Raw genomic sequence first — 15820 nt, forward strand, 5'->3', positions numbered from 1 at the left:
ATGAGCCTATAAGATTCTATGTTTATAAACTGAGAGATACCTTACAACATTTTGGTTTATCATGCATAACTTAGTAAAAAAAAAACACTCTTATATACTGTGTAAAATTCTGAAATACTTGAAGAATAAAAAACAGTAAAGGTAACACTAATTAGCATTGAAGGTTATGATTAGCATTGAAGGTTAAACTAGCAGAACTTTATTTGGAGTACAGAATGTTTGGAATCATAGCCTACAAGGGGCTTCCGGTTGCTGTTATCTGTGCCTACCTCTAGGAAAGTTGGCTAATGGGCAAATTTAAATCTACCAGAACCTACCAAGTCTAGTGACTAACCAGGATGCCTATTTCAAAATAATTCCCTCACTCATGCTCATGATGATGTTTGTATGTCAGCCGCTAGTCACTACAACTGTCTGTGACATCCTGATTTTTATAGCAGTCAAGTGACTACCAAGGAAGAACAGCCCGAAGACCAGAGAGCTTCCTGATGCCAGTGCTTACTTTTGTTTTAGAAGAGAATTCATCTGACATCATGATTTAGCACCCCCATATCATATCTAAAACTTCACAGAATGGTAGATTAGAAGATGAAGCTTCCATCCTTTTGATTTAGCAACACAGTGTGTTTGTATAATGTCTCAGGAAGACAAGTCAGGCCTCCTTAAAAATCAGAATGCTTTAGCCCTCGACTTCCAAGTTCCCTATTCCAAAATGCCTTTTTGTCATTGTTGTTGTTGTTGTTCTGCCGTATTCCTTTTTTTTTTCTTTTCTTTTTCTTTCTTTCTTTTTTTTTTCTTTTCTTTCTCTCTGGGCCAGAGAGCTGTCCCTGAGCTCTTCAACTCAAGGCTACCACCCTACCCCTGGAGCCACAGCAGCTCCACTTCCCATTTTCTAGTGGTTAATTGGAGATAAGAGTTTCAGAGTCGGTTCAAAGCCAGCCTGCCTGCCTGTATCGGCAAAAAAGGACCTGAGACTTTTATCTCTAATTAACCTCCAGGAAAGGGAAATTGGGGCTTGGCTCAAGGGTAAGGTGGTCACCTTGAGTTGAAGAGCTCAAGGATAATATCCAAGCCCAGAGTTCAAGCCCCATGAAGTTTCAGAGACTTTAGTGCCCAGGTTGGCTTTGAACCGCAATCCTTAGAGCTCAGCCTCCTGAGTAGCTAGAATTACAGGTGAGAGCCACCGCACCAGCTTTTTCTTTTGAAAAGATTTTTTGAACCTTTTGTCTTGTCCTTTTTTTTTTCTGCAGGAATGACATTTTTGTGTTCCTGTTAAGCACACGAGCTGGAGGACTGGGTATCAATCTCACAGCTGCAGATACAGTAAGTAATGAGAACACTATATGAGATAACTTGGTCTTTTGCTTTAAGCAGGGCATCCATGCAGACTTTTGGTTTTGCTTTTCAATGTTGTTTATCCATTCTCTTTGATTACGTTGCTTATACATTAATTTAACAATTGTATATTGAATACCTACCATCTGTCAGATACTGTCCTAAGCACTTGAAATATATCCATAAAAACAGACTAGAAAAAAAAATTAGGCAGTCCAGTTAGATTAGTGATAGGAACTACAATTGAACAATTGTTTCATTAATCTTTTATAGTATTTCATGTCAGTCCTGGGCTTGAGCTCAAGGCCTGAGCACTGGTCCTTGGGCTTTCGCAAGGCTACAGCTCTACCACTTGAGCCACAATGCTATTGCTAGCTTTTCTATGTATATGAGGAATCGAACCTTGATCTTAGTGCATGCTAGGCAAGCACTCTACCACCACTAGTCCAAACTCCCGCCCCCCAAACTCCTGTTTTTATATTCAGAATTCTTAAAAAAAAAAAAATGATAACCCAGCAGTGAGAATGTTAACTTAAAAAGTAAGAAAATGGCTAGGAATATGGCTTAGTGTTTGAGTGCTTGCCTAGCACATATGAAGCCCTAGGTTCATTTCCTCAGTACTACATAAACAGAAAAGGCGTAAAGTGGCTCTGTGGTACAAGCAGTAGAATACTATCCTTGAGCAAAAGAAGCTCGGGGACAGTGCCCAGGCCCTAAGTTCAAGCCCCAGGACTGGTAAGGAGAAAAAAAGTAAAATAAACCTGTGCACCTATAATCCCAGCTTCTCAGAAGATCTATGATCTGAGATCTCAAAAATATAGCTCAGAGCCAGCCCAGAAAAACAGTTCACAAGACTCATATCTCCATTTAACAAGCAAAAAGCTAGAGATGGGGTATGGTTACTCATACCCCAGCCTTGAGCAAAAAAGCTGAGCCCTGAGGCCCTGTACTGTTACCAACAAAAGTAGAATAAAAAAAAAAAAACCCATATAAACAGAAAAGGCTGGAAGTGGTGCTGTGGCTCAAGTGGTAGATTGCTGGCCTTCAATGAAAGAAGCTCAGAGACAGTGCTTAAGCCCTGAGTTTAAGCCCTACCACTGACAAAAAGGAAAAAAGTTTCATTTCTGTCCTTACAATTACTGGATGCTACATTTCTATCTAGTAAGGCTCCAAGTGAGAGATAAAGTCTAATGTAGTGCAGCCGGACACAGTGGCTCAAACCTGTCATCCTAGCTACTCAAGAGGCTGAGATCTGAGGTTCAAAGCCCATCTGGGTACAAAAGGACCTGAGACTCTTATCTCCAGTTAACCTCTAGAAAATGGAAAGTGAGGCGTAGCTCAAAGGTAGGTTGGTAGCCTTGAGCTGTAGAGCTCAGGAACAGCGCCCAGGCCTAGTTCAAACCCTATAACCCCTCCCCCCAAAAAAGGGCACTGTACCACTTGAGCCAGAGTACACTTCAGGCTTTTGAGCGATTAATTGGCGATAACCACTAGTTCTGGACTTTTGGTAGTTAACTAGTCTACCATGAGTCCATGAGACTCATCTCTAGCTAGCCACCAGAAAACTGGAAATGGCGCTGTGGCTCAAGTGGTAAAGCACTAGCCTTGAGCTAAAGACCTTAGGGACAGCTCCCAGGCCCAGAGTTCAACCCTACAGCCTACAATGCCATTGTCTTTTGTCTGAATTCTGTAGACAGTAGCAGAAAAATGCACTACATCTTTAAATATGGATCAAATTAGGGATGATATTAAGCTGTAGAAAAAGGATCATAGCGATGCAGTTTACAGAGGGATGACGTTTTTAAAATAGCATACAAAGTAATTAGAATAGTCATAAAAGCCAAGCAATGGTGGCTCACGCCTGTAATCCTAGCTACTCAGGAGGCTTAGATCTGAGGGTCTGGGTTTAAAGTTAGTCCGTTTTCAGGCACTAAAGTCTGTGCACTAAAGTTTGTGAGGATCTTATCTCCAGTTAACCACTAGAAAATGGGAAGTGGGGCTATGGCTCCAGGAGTAGGGCGGTAGCCATGAGCTGAAAAGCTCAGGGATAGTACCCAGGCCCAAGAGTTCAAGTACCATGACCCACAAAAAAGTGTGTGTGTGTGTGTGTGTGTGTAAAGTTATAAGAGACAGTAATTGAGAACCAAGTTAGTCTAGCATTGCTGTAGTGCTGAGGGCTTCTGTTAGGTCAAACTGAGTTACCCATTGATTGATCTCTGCCAGTTTCTTACCCTACGATGGAAACTATTCACAAGATTTTTATCATGGGAAAATTTAAGGAGCTATGTATGCAGACTAAGGACCAGGCTCATAGTAAGCAGATTAGCCATCATACTTCTAATAGAAATGGAATAGGAACAGAAAAGTGATTCATTGTTATAGATGATAGAAATTTCAATGCTTCAATCAACCATATAGCTGGCAACAGTGTCTCAAGTCTATTATTCATAGCCATTGAGGAGACAGATATGAGGACTGAGGTTTCAAGCTAGCCCAGGCAGACCAATTTAGAGTTTCTTATCTCGGGTTAGCCGGCAAAAAGCTGAAATCAAGGACTGAAGGCATGGCTCAGTTGGTAGAGTCCTAGCCAATGAGCAAAAGTGATGGATTCTTAATTCAAGTCCCAGTCTCAGGCCTTTAAAAAAAAAAAAAAGCTGAACCAGAGACATGGCTTAAATGGTAGAGTAAAAAAAATGAGAGGAAAAAAAACAAGTAAGAGCATGAAGCCCTGTGTCCAAGCTCAAATATCAGCATTAAAAGAAATAAAGGGGGAAAAAAGCTTTAAAAGAAAGTTAAGGGATTCTAGATCAGAGAAACAGCTTAGGCAAATAGAAGCATAACAAATGTCATGTAAGTAAGGACTACTGAAGAGATTCATCTGGCAAAAGAGGATGGAGGATGGGAATGTATTAGTGTTAAAAAAAAAAAAATAGGGGGCCGGGAGTTTGGCCTACTGGTTAAAGTGCTTGCCTAGCATGCATGAAGACCCAGGTTCGATTCCTTGGTACCACATACATAGAAAAAAGCCAGAAGTGGTGCTGAGGCTCAAGTGGTAGAGCTCTAGCCTTGAGAAAGTCCAAGGACAGTGCTCAGGCCCTGAGCTCAAGCCCAGGACTGGCAAAAAAAAAAAAAAAAAAAAAAAAATTAGGAATTGAATTGGCTTTATGTAGCAGGGTCTACTTACATCAGAGTTTGGACTTGGTTTGTTAAAGCAAAACTGAGAGAGTATAGTCTACAGTAGAACCCAAGGTAGACTGACAAAGAGGCCTGCTGATGAAACAGCACTAGAGATCTGGATGTAAGTGATGAGGGTCTGGTCCTAGATGGTGGCAGGGGGACTGTGTGGGATCTGTCAAGACACAGGCTAAATTTGCTGATTAGACACATGGAAGACATGAATCCTTGTGGACAGTAATTCTTTCATTGAACAAGAACTAAAGAATCCAGATGGTGGGGCCAGGAGTGTAGCTTAGAAGTAGAATGCTTACCTAGCATGCACAAAGCCCTGGGTTCACTTCCTCAGTACCAGTAAAGGCCAGAAATGGTGCTATGGCTCAAATGATAGAGCTCTAGCCTTGAGAAAGCCCAAAGACAGTGCTCAGGCCCTGAGTTCAAGCCCCAGGACTGGGGCAGGGAGGGGATCCAGAAGGATAACAGTTTTAGAATCACTTGGTGCACATTTTATAATTGTTGGGGAGGGGGTTGGGGGAAGAAGAGGGTAGGGGATTATTTTTTGTTCAGAAAATTACAAGTAGCTCTCAGGGTTCCTTGAGACATTCCATTGAGACATTCCATCCTTGGAAATCATGGGACAGGAAATGACCCTATTAGAGCAAGCAAGAGGTTGCCAGAAAATTGCCTGTTTCTTTGCAAGGCAGACCCAGTACTTGAGGAAAAGGCTTCCATACCCCCTTACACCTAAGCCCACCACTTAGATTATTAACTATCAATGTCACTGCTCTATTTAAGAGAGAGGATCTTGGGCTAGGAATGTAACTTAATGGTAGACTGCTTGCCTGGCATGCATGAAGCCCTGGGTTTGATTCCTCAGTTACACAAAAACAGAAAAGGCCAAAAGTGATGCTATGGGGTCAAGTGGCATAATGCAAGCCTTGAGTAAAAGAAGCTCAGGGACAGTGCCCAGGCCCCAAGTTCAAACCCAAAGACTGGCAAGAGTGGGGGGGTGGGAAATCTTGCTATTTGCCCAGGCTAGTCTCAAATTCTTGGGTATACATGATCCTCCTTGCTGAGCCTCCCAATTAGAAGGGGCTGCAAGCACCTCAGTCATGCCTGGCTTGGCTTATAGGTTCTTCTTTTTTTTCTTCGTATTTTTTTATTGTAATTAATAGAAGGGTTTCATTATATTCACCAGGTAGAAGGTACATTACTTCACATACATTGTTATTGGTTCTTTTCAAATAAAAACTGTGAGAAGATAAGAAATGTGTCTGTTTTACCAGAATAAATGAAAGAAAAACTTGGTCTTCTGAGAAGGTATATCTTCTCATCCTAGTATAAAAGGAAATCTGACACAGCTAACATACAACAACAGGTAAGTGATGAGATTGCGCTCAGAATCTCTGGCCCTGTCCTGAGAGTGCTTCAGTTTTTGCTGTGTTCTCACCTTGCCTCTGTAGGTGATTTTCTATGATAGCGACTGGAACCCCACTGTAGACCAGCAGGCCATGGACAGAGCCCATCGCCTGGGACAGACAAAGCAAGTTACCGTGTACCGGCTCATCTGTAAAGGCACAATTGAGGAGCGTATTTTGCAGAGAGCCAAAGAGAAGAGTGAGGTAACTGACAAGGGAAAGGATGACTACCCAGAAATGAGTGGAAATCACTGTATTGACTAGGTCGTCTCTCTTTCATTGTTCTTGAAGAAAATAGACTTTTTCTGAATGGAAAATAAAATCAGGGCTTATACGATAGCCCTCTTGACTGCTGCTTGTGTGTCCGCTTACAGCCAGCGATTGCCCCATACGACGCATTCACCTTCTGAGGAAGGAAGAAGTGATGTCTTTGAGTTCTTCTAGTACTCTCAGTTTACCTGCATGCCAAGTTGTATGAGTTGCTGAAGCAATGATACTTTTTTTTTTTTTTGCCAGTCCTGAGCTGGAGCTCAGGGCCTGAGCGCTGTCCTTGGACTTTCTCAAGGCTAGAGCTCTACCACTTGAGCCTCAGCACCACTTCTGGCTTTTTTTCTATGTATGTGGTACTGAGGAATGGAACCCGGGTCTTCGTGCATGCTAGGCAAGCACTCTACCATTAGGCCAAACTCCCGGCCCGCAGTGATACTTTTTTTATTTTTCTGTGTTCGAATTGTTGGGTTTTCTTGGCATCAGCAGTCCCAGACAAAGCAATTATCATTGTTCTTTGTGTTAGACAAATAATCTGGAGCAGCTAGTCAGATAAACAAGAAATAGAGAAAGCAGAGGCCTCTCCTGACAGGCAGGTGAAAAAGGAGTTTACATATTTCTGAATCCTGGATGTCCTGTGAGGGAATGAATACCTGGAGGTGACATTTCTGTCTCCCTTTCTTAGATTCAGCGGATGGTGATTTCCGGTGGGAATTTCAAACCAGATACCTTAAAACCCAAAGAGGTGGTTAGTCTTCTTCTAGACGACGAGGAGTTGGAAAAGAAATGTACGTACTGTAGCAGCTCCATGCCCTCTCCTGTCAGCCCCAAACATCTGAGAAAGAAAGGCACTGTGTCAGCCGGGCACTTGGTGGCTCACACCTATAATCCCAGCTACTCAGTAGGCTGAGATCCAAGGATCACAGTGCAAAGTCAGTCCAGGTAGGAAAGCCCATGAGACTCTGACCTCCAATTAACTACCAGAAAACAAAGTGTTGTTGTGGTATAAAATGGTAGAGTGCTATCCTTGAGCAAAAGAAGCTCAGGGACAGTGCCCAAGCCCTTAGTTCAAGCCTCAGGACGGATGCACACACACACACACGGAAAAATTTGTACTTTTAGAAATAAATAAATATTACTTCAGATATAGTTTTCACTTGGCCAGACCATCAGTAATAATGAATTTTTTGACTACAGCAGTATTTTTTAAAGAGAAGTTTAAGAACCACATTCCTTTAAGCATACAGACCCTTACCCCATATGGTTCCCACTTTGCAGAGTATTAACTGTCAGATTTGTCCTGTAAGCTTCCAAGAACTTCTGTAACACCACAAAAGAAAATCAGCTCATGGTTTTTTTTGTTGTTTTTTTTTTTTATTTCATTGTTAGTGAGATTGCGGCAAGAAGAGAAACGGCAGCAGGAAGAAACTAATCGAGTGAAAGAACGCAAGCGCAAACGGGAAAAATATGCAGAGAAGGTATCTCCATTTGGATGTGGGTAGGGGCTGGGAGACCTGGGAGCTCACAGAATAGACTTCAGAATGTGAGGCTTGTATCTCCATCTGTATGTGATTCCAAGCATTTCTGGGCTTCTGGACACAAGATCAGAAAAGATGCAACCTTGTCAGAACTATAGTATCCCAACAGACCCATCCTGTTACTAGGGGCAGTTTGATTATGGGAACCACCTGTCAGTGCAAATATTATTAGAATCCATAGAATCTTTTTTTTTTTTTTTTTTTTTGCCAGTCCTGGGCTTGAGCTCAGGGCCTGAGCACTGTTCTTGGACTTTCTCAAGGCTAGAGCCCTACCACTTGAGCCTCAGCACCCCTTCCTGAAGGCTTTTTGCTATGTATGTGATACCGAGGAGTTGAACCCAGGTCTTCTTTGGGCATGCTAGGCAAGCACTCTACCAGTAGGCCAAACTCCCGGACCTAAAATCCATAGAGTCTTTTAAAGGGCCTGTATGGTCATAGCCGTTGATTTGGTGGCCAGCAGCCTGAGTGTGCCAGTTCTTCCTGTTACAGAATAAAAATCTTCAGTTGGACCTGCCCTGATCAGAGATGTTTTTAGCCTAAAGATGTGCCTAATGCTCATTTGCTTTTGCAGAGTTGAAAAATCCTTAAAAATACAAGATGAAAATCCTACTAGTCTGGGCTTCCCATCTCTACTTCTTCCCCAGGCCTCTTCACTGTCAAATATTAACCTGTTATTTTGTGGTATTTAAAGTAAAATGCAACTTTAAATTCAGAAACAGTTTTTTCACGTACAGAATTATAAGAATTAACAATTTATCACCTCTGCTTCAAGTATAATACTGATACGGTCCAGTGAGAATACAAACACTGAGATTTCCACATGTATTCAAGCATATTCTGTGATGCCAAGTCCCTAATCTGTAACCCAACCCTTCTTAACTTGGTTCTAGAACTGCTTCATGTAGCCACTTAGCCCTTAAGAACAAGAACTTTCATGTAAGTTGAGAAAATGATGAAACAATGACCCAATCTTCCTCGGGCATATTGTAAACACTCAGGGTAAAACAGACTCTTCAATTTTACTGTAAATCTAAACCTGCTCTATTGTGTGCGTGCGTAGCCATGTCTGCTTAGCCTTCACAAGTCCTTGGGTATGATCCCCAACATCAATACTGTGGTAGCCAGGTGCTGATGTCTCATACTGTAACACTAGCTACTCAGGAGGCTGAGATCTGAGGAGCATGATTTAAAGCCAGTCCTGGCACAGAAATCTCTGAGACTCTTTTTTTTTTTTGCCAGTCCTGGGCTTGAGCTCAGGGCCTGAGCACTGTCCTCGGACTTTCTCAAGGCTACAGCTCTACCACTTGAGCCTCAGCACCACTTCCAGAAGGCCTTTTTCTATGTATGTGGTACCAAGGAATCGAACCCGGATCTTTGTGCATGCTAGGCAAGCACTCTGCCAATAGGCCAAACTCCCAGCCCCTTGTGAGACTCTTACCTCCATTTAAGTGGTGCAGTGGCCCAAAAGGTAGTGTACTATCCTTGAGCTGAGGAGATCAGGGACAGCGCCCAGGCCCACAGCTGACCAAACAACAACAACAAAAGTATTCTTGTAATTAAATATGTTTAAGCTTTTCAAGTATCTCTTCCCTTACTCCTTGCAAGTTTTTAATGCCTAGAAAACATAGTAATAGAGCTAAGTGTCATAGTACATATGTGTGTAATTCTAGCACTTGGGAGGCTGAGGCTTGAGAGTTGCAGGCCAGTTACATAATTCAAGACCATCCTCAACAAACATACAGACCTCTGTCTCAAACAACCGAACACTAGAGGTGTAGCTCAGTGGCAAGGAGTTTGACTCATGTATAAATCCTTGAGTTTAGTCCTCCAGACCTCATTTTAAAGAGTAATTAAGACATTGTTTTAAATCTTGAAGTAATTGGAGCACAGGAATTGCCATTAAACAAAGCAGTTCATAAATACAATACATGTTGGGGTGGAAGGGTCCTGAACTCGGGGCCTTGGTGCTGTCCCTGAGCTTTCATTGCCAGGATTCGCACTCTACCACCTGAGCCACAGGCCCACTTTCGACTTTTATTGTTTATTGAAGATAAGAGTCTCGCTGTCTTTCTTGCCCAGGATATCTCTGACCTGTGATCCTCAGTAGCCAGGATTACAGACATGAGCCACCAGTGCCCAGTTTTAATGCATCTTGACCAACTGCTCTCAGCATTCTCACACATTCCAAGACATTTATAAAGACTAAAAACTGTTACTTTCTTACACCATTTTTCTCCTGAGAAATATCCTCATGGGTTTTCTATTTATCCCAAACTTTGTGTTCCTAGAAGAAAAAGGAAGATGAATTGGATGGGAAAAGGAGAAAAGAGGGTGTGAACCTGGTGATCCCATTTGTTCCTTCTGCGGATAACTCCAACCTCTCTGCAGATGGGGACGACTCCTTCATAAGCGTGGACTCAGCCATGCCCAGCCCTTTCAGTGAGGTGAGACGCTTCTGGAGGCCTTCATCACAACAGAGTGTCTGCGTCCCAGGAATGCACACTGTGTTCCTAAAGAGAAAAGCAAATAAGGACAGGCTGGCACTCAGAAGCCAGGGTGGGATGAGTCTCAGCCCTGAGGCCAGACAGAGAGGAGCGATTTGGGCAAGCCCTGTGATGCTTGTTTCTACTTGGGTACAGGGGCTGCAGGCACTGAGATTATTAGTGATCTCTCCCCTTCTCCTTCTAGATTTCCATCAGCAGTGAGCTGCACACTGGCTCTATCCCCCCTGATGAGAGTAGCAGCGATATGCTCGTCATCGTGGATGACCCAGCCTCCTCAGCCCCTCAGTCCAGAGCCACCAATTCTCCTGCTTCCATAACAGGCTCTGTCTCAGACACTGTGAATGGTAAGCAGTATTGCTGGCACATCTGCCTTAGGCCTGCCCTGCTCACGCATGGAAATCGTGGGTCTCTAGTTCCATCTGCTTGCTGATTAAAGGAAAAGGTCTCATGAATTTGTCTGCCAAGCTGGCTTTGAACCAATTCTCCTATCTCAGCCTCCTGACTGGCTTGGATTATAGGTGTGATAGAACTGCACAGAGTCCTTTTGATTGTTCCTTTGTTTTGTTTTGTTTTTGTCAGTCATGGGACTTGAACTCTGGGCTGAGCCTGGGCATTGTCCCTGAGCTCTTCAGCTCAAGGCTACTGCCCTACCCCTTGAGCCACAGCACCACTTCCGGTTTTCTGGTGATTAATTGGGTAACAGTCTCAGGGAGCTAGGAGTTTGGCCTAGTGGTAGAGTGCTTGCCTAGCATGCATGAAGACCCTGGTTCAATTCCTTCATACCACATACATTAAAAAAAAAGCCGCAAGTGTTGCTGTGGCTCAAGAAGTAGAGCTCTAGCCTTAAGAAAGCCCAAGGACAGTGACTTTTTAGTGCCCGGGTTGGTTTGAACCATGATCCTCAGATCTCAGCCTCCTGAGTAGCTGGGATTACAGATGTGAGCCAGTGCACCCAGCTTAATAGGTTGTTTTTTGTTTTTGGTTTTTTTACCAGTCCTGGGGCTTGAACTCAAGGCCTGGGCACTGTCCTTGGACAATTTTTGCTCATGCCTAGCACTTGAGCCACAGCACCACTCCTAGCTTTTTCTGAGTATGTGATACCGAGGAATCAAACCCAGGGCTAGGCAAGCACTCTACCACTAGACTACGTTCCCAGCCCTTGATAGTTTTAGCTTTCCTGGATATTTTCTCTTCTTCAGCTATTCTTGGGAAGCTAAAGTAGAACTGAAATATAAGCATATGGAAAGGTAACAACTCCTCTATAACTAATGTGAGCTAATAGGAGGGGACAGCTGAAGTTGTAGCTCAGAGCTAGAGCAACTGTTTTAGCTTTTCAGAGGCCCTAGATTTGCTACCCGACATGAAGAAGGGTGTTGAAAGTAAACATTAACTCTCTTAAGTCAAAAGTTTTTAAACTTCATATGCGACAGCTCTAGGTGTCACGTTCTAGGGCTAACATAAGAAGATATGTAGGGGTATTGGAACCCCTCCTCAGAAGGAAGGCATCTGGCAAAGTCCAGCTATTACTTATTTAGGACTTATAGTGAATCTGTGTGATATAGTAATCTACCCTTTAAATGAAGACAGAGACCTCCCCCAGAGGTCCCCATGAAGCCAGGTGCAGTGCTGCATACTTAGTCGTGGCCTTTCATAGGCTGAGTGAAAGGGCTGCTTGAGCTCAGGAGTTCAAGACTAGCCTGGCAGTATGGCCAGACTGTGTCTCCAGAGATAAATATGTACATATAGTAAGAGCCAGCTTTCCCTTTCAGGGGAAGATTCTGGTACATTTTGGGATTAATTTTTTTTTCCTTTTGGCCATTTGTTCCCATAGGAATTTCTATTCAGGAAATGCCCGCCGTAGGACGTGGTCACTCAGCGCGAAGCCGAGGCCGCCCCAAAGGTTCAGGAAGCACAGCCAAAGGAGCGGGGAAAGGCCGAAGCCGGAAGTCCACGGCGGGCAGTGCCGCTGCCATGGCAGGAGCCAAGGCAGGGGCCGCGGCGGCCTCCGCAGCTGCCTACGCCGCATATGGGTACAACGTGTCTAAAGGTGCGGATTCCAGGGTGGCTGCCGACTTTCAGGGACAGCCCGGAGATCTCCCGAGAGTGCTGTCAGGTAGAACATCTGAGAATCCCCTCCCCAGAGCCCAGCTCGGTTCCACTCCTCTGTGCTGAGCGATCTTGACTCTCCCTGCCCTCTGGACTTAGTCCAGCACCACCTTTGAAGTGCATGTGGCTGTGATAAGACAGAAACAAGCTGTTAACCATGTTCTGAGATCCTCATTTCCAAAAGTCCATGCTAATAAGAGTTGACGTTCATCCAACTACATGATCCCTTGCCTTGCCTACTACTGCGCATAAGAGTTACGTGTGGGCCATGTCCTTGGTGTACAGAGAAGGCAGTCCACAGAGAAGTGAAAAGACAGTGGAGGCCTGTTTGTGGTGGTAGGTCAGAAGGGAAGGCCATAGATGTAGGATGTCATTCAGAAAGGAGAAAAGGGGGCCGGGTGTTTGGCCTCGTGGTATAATGCTTGCCTAGCATGCACAAAGACCCAGGTTCTCTTCCTCAGTACCACAGTGCATATCACTACAGACAGTTTGAAAAGGGATGTGGCTGTTAGGACAGACAAATGAAGGATGATGATAGTTGTGGAACTCAAGATATCAGAGTAGAGAAGTGGGGAGTCCATTGACAGCTCTGCACCCGTTCAGCATCATTAGCTCATAAGATGGTTGTAGCAAGTGAAGATGGTCTGTGGTAAGTGCTAAGATTCATTTCTTACACTGCAGTGAGTCTCGTTCATTCAGGAAATAGGAAGTGTAGTGCCTTAGCCCATTGTTCTTTTGTGGGTTTTAGGGGGTGTTTTGTTTATTTGTTCATTTTGTTTTGTTTTGTTTTTGTGAGTGAGTTTGGTAGGTTGTAAGTTGGGCCTGGGCATTGTCCCTGAGCTCTTCAGCTTGAGGCTACCACCCTACCCCTTGAGCCACAGTGCCACGTCTGGTTTTCTAGTGGTTAATTGGAAATAAGAGTGCCTAAGCTGGCTTTAAACCTTGATCCTCAGATCTCAGCTTCCTGAGTAGCTAGGATTACAAGCATGAGCCACTGCTCCCGGCCCAGCTTTTTTTTTTCTTGTGTATGTGGTACTGAGGAATCAAACCCCAGTCTTTATGCATGCTAGGCAAGCACTCTACCACTAGGCCAAACTCCCAGCCTCTTTTGTTTTGCTTTGTTTTGAGGTTGGATTTTTTGGCAGTCATGGGAATAGAAAGCATCTTCTGTGGGGCCAGGAGTTTAGCCTAGTGGTAGAGTGCTTGTCTATCATGCCCAACCTCGCGGGTTCAGTTGCTTGGTACCACATACATAGAAAAAAGCTGGAAGTGGTGCTGTGGCTCAACTGGTAGAGCTCTAGCCTTGAGAAAACCCAAGGACAGTGCTCAGGCCCTGAGCTCAAGACCCGGGACTGGTTAAAAGAAAAAAAAAAGAAAACATTTTCTGTGAAATTTAGAAGGAAATAGTGAATCTCAAGTTCTGTGCATAAAGTGGGGGGTGGGGAGGATACAAGCAGTGCCTAGAAAGTTATAGATCCCATTCTGCAGTCCTACCGTCCTGCATTGTGTTGTTCTATCCAGAGCTCCAAGAGGATGTCTCACTCTCTGCATGGACTAATGATAGGCGGAGAACTAAATAGGTGTTGTTTTCTCTTATTGAAAAGACAGTGAAGGGCCAGGAGTTTGGCCTAGTGGTTAAAGTGCTTGCCTAGCATGCACAAAGACCCGGGTTCGATTCCTTGGTACCACATACATAGAAAAAAGCCGGAAGTGGTGCTGAGGCTCAAGTGGTAGAGCTCTAGCCTTGAGAAAGTCCGAGGACAGTGCTCAGGCCCTGAGCTCAAGCCCAGGACTGGCAAAAAAAAAAAAAAAAAAGACAGTGAACAGGTACAGCATGCAGATGTGATTATGTCGTAAGAACACAGCGCATGCAGGCAGGGGCTTCCGCTCCATCGTCCAGCCCAGACTCACGACCAGCACCCCTAGCCCCGAGGTAGCTCACGTACGCTGCTGCTTACGGACCATCCTGTGTCTTCTTCCATCCCCACAGGAATCTCTGCCAACAGCCCTCTGCAGACATCCCTTGTCCGGCCTGCTGGCCTTGCTGACTTTGGACCTTCCAGCGCCTCATCGCCCTTAAGTTCCCCTTTGAGCAAAGGAAATAATGTTCCTGGGACTCCCAAGAGCCTCCACATGACCAGCAGCCTAGCCTCAGACTCTCTGGTCCGGAAACCGGGCAAAGGCACCAACCCTTCTGGAGGACGGTAACCGTCTGGACCCGCCAGCTTCCTTCAGCCACACCATGGGCGAGAGCCCTGGCCTGCGCGTGGTCTTCGGATGGCATGTCTGGCACAGCATCTTAAATCCTGAGTCAGAGAGCGGAGAGCACTAGTTGCAGCAAGGGTAGGCGGTGACCGGTATGAGCGCTCTCATCACCTGTTCCCACAGGAGGGTCCTGGGGTTCAGCCCGGCAGCGTCCCAGATGGACTCTGTGTCCAAGTCTTAACCCTCTTGCCGGGGAAGGGCTGATGTGGACCCCTTAGCTGCTCAGGCGTGCTGTCTCCGTCCCCGCTCCACTCTGGCTCTGCCCATGCCCCTTGTAAAGGTTGTGCAGGTGCTGTGGAGAACCCCTCGTCGTGGACGCATCTCTTGAGGGTAAGATATCCTGGAGGGCTAGGAAAGGAGGAAGTTGTGTGCCTGGTGTCAGCAGTCTCCACACAGCTCCCCAGGTCTCCAGCCGGGTCCTCAACAGTGCAACAGTGTCCTCAATGAAGATAGAACAGTGGGTGCCAGAGAAGGCAGTGGCTTGTAAGGATGGCAGAGGCTGGAGGACGCGGACTTCCCGGCAGAGGTTTTCCCGGCATTTCCTCCCCTGTCCAGCGTGGTTCACACCAGGGAACGTTCAGGTCCTACCAGCAGCAGTAGCAGCAGCTCCTACCCAAGGGACTCCCCGAAGCCAGTAAGAGACCAGGAGCCACCTAATCAGCAGGACATTCTCACTGCCCCTCTTACAGACGCCCCTTTGCCCATCCTGAATGCACAGTCTCCCCACCCTTGCCCTCAGCCCCCTGCTTGGCTGTATGCACTGTCTGTATTGCACTGAGAAAGGAAGGGAAGGCACGAGCGAGGTGAAGAGGCGGGCAGGGAGCAGGCTGCCTACCGACCCTCCCGGCCCCGGCAGCCTGAGCTCGCTGCCCTCCGAGGGGGCAGAGGGCTGGCGCTGATGGGAGGCATGCCACCTGCTGTCCGGGTGGTGCTTCTCGGGGGCCAGCCTCTAATTTGCACACCTGAAAATCGCGGAATTGAGTTTAGATAGATTGATTTTTAAATTTTTTGGAGTAGGGGTTGTAGGGGGATCATTTTAACTTAAATCATTAAGATTCCCCTTCCTAAATCCTGACTCCTATGTACAGATGCTATTTAGAGGGAATCAGAAAAATGCCAAGCCTTTTTTCTCTTTGAATGTGCTGTCTATTTTTATAACTGAACTTGTACATATGTATAAAGAGAGACACATCTTTCTTTTACTAACTGGATA

At 45.3% G+C, this 15820-nt stretch overlaps 1 protein-coding gene across 3 annotated transcripts in view; it reads left to right on the forward strand.

Moving 5' to 3' along the window:
* Window positions 1-15017, forward strand: part of Ino80 (INO80 complex ATPase subunit) — a 74828-nt gene extending 59811 nt beyond the window's left edge. Inside the window, exons 28-35 of one of the 3 annotated variants that reach the window (XM_090318586.1) lie at window positions 1251-1323; window positions 5973-6131; window positions 6880-6982; window positions 7584-7672; window positions 10021-10176; window positions 10421-10580; window positions 12068-12349; window positions 14333-15017. In XM_090318586.1, coding sequence (XP_090174712.1) covers window positions 1251-1323; window positions 5973-6131; window positions 6880-6982; window positions 7584-7672; window positions 10021-10176; window positions 10421-10580; window positions 12068-12349; window positions 14333-14550 — 1240 coding nt within the window. In that variant the 3' untranslated portion in view covers window positions 14551-15017. The remainder of the gene's footprint in view (window positions 1-1250; window positions 1324-5972; window positions 6132-6879; window positions 6983-7583; window positions 7673-10020; window positions 10177-10420; window positions 10581-12067; window positions 12350-14332) is intronic. The other 2 variants (XM_090318588.1, XM_090318587.1) reach the window with 2 other exon arrangements.
* Window positions 15018-15820: the final 803 nt, after the last annotated feature.

The sequence above is a fragment of the Megascapheus bottae genome, chromosome 25 (assembly GCF_031878675.1).
Source record: "Megascapheus bottae isolate mThoBot1 chromosome 25, mThoBot2.hap1, whole genome shotgun sequence".
Lineage (NCBI taxonomy): Eukaryota > Metazoa > Chordata > Mammalia > Rodentia > Geomyidae > Megascapheus > Megascapheus bottae.